We start from the raw sequence: 3,538 nt of genomic DNA on the forward strand, positions 1-3,538 counted from the left end.
AACTCCTCTCCTCTTGGGTTGGGTCAATCAAACCCGGAGGAATCGTCCATCCATCCTCTCATTGAATCATCCATCCATCCTTGCATACATACACTAGTAGTCCCTCCGTTCCAAAATAAATGACCCAACTTTGTACCAATTTTGTACTAAAGTTAGTACAAAGTTGAGTATCTATTTTGGAACGGAGAGAGTACCAAACATGGAAGCAACATTGACCAAAACCAAAACTGGCCGTGCAGCCATCAGTAATTGCACCATGCCTTCCCCTCCCAAGTACTAATTCTTTCTAACTAATTTCTCCAGCAACGTATGCAAGGGACCAAAAAAATTGGGACATCAGTAGTAATTTAGTACTATGCTCTGCTCCGCTACTGCTCTGTTGTGTCACAGCTACTGCTCTGCTACTCCACTTCCTTGACAGGCTGTCTGTCACCACCGCCGCCATCCTGCTGCCGGCGGCGACTTTTGGCGGCGTCCGAGACCCGCTGCACGATCATCGCCTCCGCCGCATCGACCGCCTCCCGTGTCCCGCTGATCACCACCTCCCTGCACACCACACACTGCAGGTTAAATGACATACATGCAGGCCTGATTTCGAGAGTAAAGAACACGCAAACACCGGCTGAAACCTGCTGTACTACCTACCTCTCGTTCGTCCCAGGTATGAACTCCCCCTTCACGATTTTGATCTGCACGCCCGTAACCTGCACTCCGACGACTACCATTAGTCCAAACCATAGCCCTGTTGTTTAACTGTTTGTGGTTGCGTTTCGGTGGTGCGGGAGATATGTGCGTACCCGTTCAATCTCTTGTATGGTCCTCCCGCCATAGCCGATGACGGCGCCCACGTACTCGTCCGCGACACCCATGGTGAGGGTCCCTTGCACATCGCTGTCGTAGTCAGGCGATCTCACGGGTGTGTCATGCTGGAGAAATTCAAGACAAGAAGGTTCAGGTTTCGCGGCAGAGGCCTATAGCACTGGTTGGTAAACTGGGGCATGAACAGTAGATAATTCGCACCCGCTATACATATGGTAAAATAGCGAGAGATGTTTTGAGGTCCCTGGATTATGATACTAATATGAAGCAAAGGGGGACTTGGGACTTAATGGGGCGCAGGAAACTACGCACATGTTTGCATAGGTAAATCAGATTAACAGAGTCAAGCCCACAATTCCATTTCAACAATATGCCTGTTGGATTAGGGTGAGTCCTTTGACAAAAAGTAAAGTACATTTCTTCTTTACAAATATAACAGCCAGCACATGCTATATATTTTTTTGAAGCATAAAATACACAAGAGACAGCAGGAGTGAACCTACGATATTTTACATGACTATAATAAGAACTTTAATTTTCTGCATCGAAATTATGTCCTTTTTTTTCACTTGACAATGATTACCTCTGGCAGAAAATCAAGATTCTACTCTAGTGGATGACCAACAAGCATTGCGACAGAATAAAAGAAATAGAGAACAAAACCCTCTTTCTTTTCTTATACTCTTCTAAACTCCCCTTGCTTTCTATTTAAATTTTAAACACTTGTTATTGTTAACAAGACATGTACCGAGAAGAGAAGCTTCATTGAATGGACCAACTATACATGAAGAGAGCAATCCAATCCAGGTTAAGAGGATATCTGATCACAACATGTAGAGGTGTATTTCAATTCAGCAACGATGTCTTACCCTGCTGTGGTATCTTTCGACATGCTCATCTTGCCCATCCCCGCCATACCGAACACTTGAACTTGGAAAACTAAGGCCTGAGTTTTTGAGAAATGCAATGAGCCAATTAGTTACTGCAAAAGGTGATGCCATACGAGCTAGTAGGTATCACCTCAATGCCAGCAAATTGTAATGTCAATCCATCACGTCGGTACGTAAACATAGCAGAAACGATTAGGAAGCAACGTATTTCTCAGGTTCGATCTTACTGCAAGGCTGTGAGCCTGTGGTAGATAGTCCACTAAACCAAAATGCCTCGAGGCAGACAACATGCAACAAATTGGGTAGCAGGCTATGGATAAAATGACAAAAACAGAAATACCAGTGCTAAATGAAAGTTATGCAGACATACTTGCAACGGAGGATGAGTAGCGGACGTCGTCAAGCAACTCGGACAGTATAAGAAATACTGCCTGCAGCTGATTGTCCAAGTGTCCAGTGATCGTAACCAGTCTATCATGGAAACCGTAGCAGATGTCGTGGGGTGAGACCGTGATTCCAGCATTTGACTCCTCAGCTAAGGACCTGGATGATGAACAAAAAGGGGAACAAATATCAGACTTGGAATATCTGAAAAGTAGAATTAAAAGAAGAGGAAATATGATGACGGGTGCAGGTGGAGCCGTGGAGGGCAGGTCCCCAAATAGCAAACGCAAGCTGATATTCTGAATAGTAAATGGAAGCTAAAACTGCCTATGCTCCCAAATAGTGGAACTGAAGAAGCAGAGCTGAAGCTGAAACGTACAGCACGCCTCTGTTTACATGCGATGACATACACAAACATGGCTTAAATACAGTAATTTAATAACAACAGCAGCACTGTTGGAACAGATACAGATAAAAGGGTCACTTGCATTACAATTCAGCAATGCTGGCAGACGTATTTTTCCGTGACGATTCGAAACAAGGCTCCAAATTATGCAATTCCACAGCGCCCAATCAGATGTACTAGGTAGATACAGAGATGATAGAACAGGTAGTAATGGCACGAGAGCAAGGCTCGCCAAACATGCAATTGTGCTGCCGTAAACCAAACATGTGTGTAGATAAAGGGGTCAGTTGCATTGCACGATCCCTTGGGCCTTGTGTGGTGGAGAGCATGTACCATATGGTTCATTGCAAGCAGAGTAAGCAGAGCAATATTGAGCATGAGAACAGGAAGGCAATGTAAGTAAGTAATCATACTTGATGACCTCCCCTCCTTTGCCGATGAGCGCGCCGCAGCAGGCGTCGGGCACCACGAGCACCACGGTGGCCTCAGCGTCAATCACCTGGTCACCCTGCAAGCAGAGCAGAGCAGAGGATCAATCCATCAATGAAGTCAACCGGAGAAGATGAAACTGCTCTGAACCGAAGGACGGCTGATGAGCTGCAGGAACCAAATCAGTCAACCAACTGTAACCCTGAAGAAATGTCAGTTAGCCCCTTTTTTTTACAGAGATGCAGAGGGAGATGGCCCTGAATCTGAATGCCTGTTTATACCAGGTAGAAGAGCTTCTCGAGGACGAGCTCCGCGGCGTCCATGACGGTGCGGAAGAGGCCGGAGACGAGGACGACCCTGCGGTCCGTGCCGGGGAGGGGCCGGCCCCTCCCGGAGAGCCTGATGTGGGCCCCGGAGCGGGCCTCCATGGCGTGGATGTCGGAGCCGGCCTTGCCGATGATGCAGCCCGCGTCGGCGTCGGAGACCAGGATCCTCGCGTGCGTCCGCCTCTCCCACATGGCATCTGCGCCATAGATAGATGGATGGATTGGAGAGTGGAATTAGTAATTTGAATTAAAACCCTCGCAGAACCCTCGTCTTGTGCACGGAG

At 47.2% G+C, this 3,538-nt stretch overlaps 1 protein-coding gene across 1 annotated transcript in view; it reads right to left on the minus strand.

The window, feature by feature from the left end:
• Positions 1-217: 217 nt before the first annotated feature.
• LOC119320178 (protein BTR1-like) overlaps positions 218-3,538 on the minus strand; it is a 4,142-nt gene continuing 821 nt past the window's right edge. The window contains exons 2-8 of the mRNA XM_037594284.1: positions 3,210-3,451; positions 2,913-3,007; positions 2,080-2,252; positions 1,689-1,765; positions 798-926; positions 646-704; positions 218-546 (exon numbers count right to left, since the gene is read on the minus strand). Of these exons, the coding sequence (XP_037450181.1) occupies positions 402-546; positions 646-704; positions 798-926; positions 1,689-1,765; positions 2,080-2,252; positions 2,913-3,007; positions 3,210-3,451 (920 nt within the window). The 3' untranslated portion in view covers positions 218-401. The remainder of the gene's footprint in view (positions 547-645; positions 705-797; positions 927-1,688; positions 1,766-2,079; positions 2,253-2,912; positions 3,008-3,209; positions 3,452-3,538) is intronic.

Source organism: Triticum dicoccoides, chromosome 6B (genome assembly GCF_002162155.2).
Source record: "Triticum dicoccoides isolate Atlit2015 ecotype Zavitan chromosome 6B, WEW_v2.0, whole genome shotgun sequence".
Lineage (NCBI taxonomy): Eukaryota > Viridiplantae > Streptophyta > Magnoliopsida > Poales > Poaceae > Triticum > Triticum dicoccoides.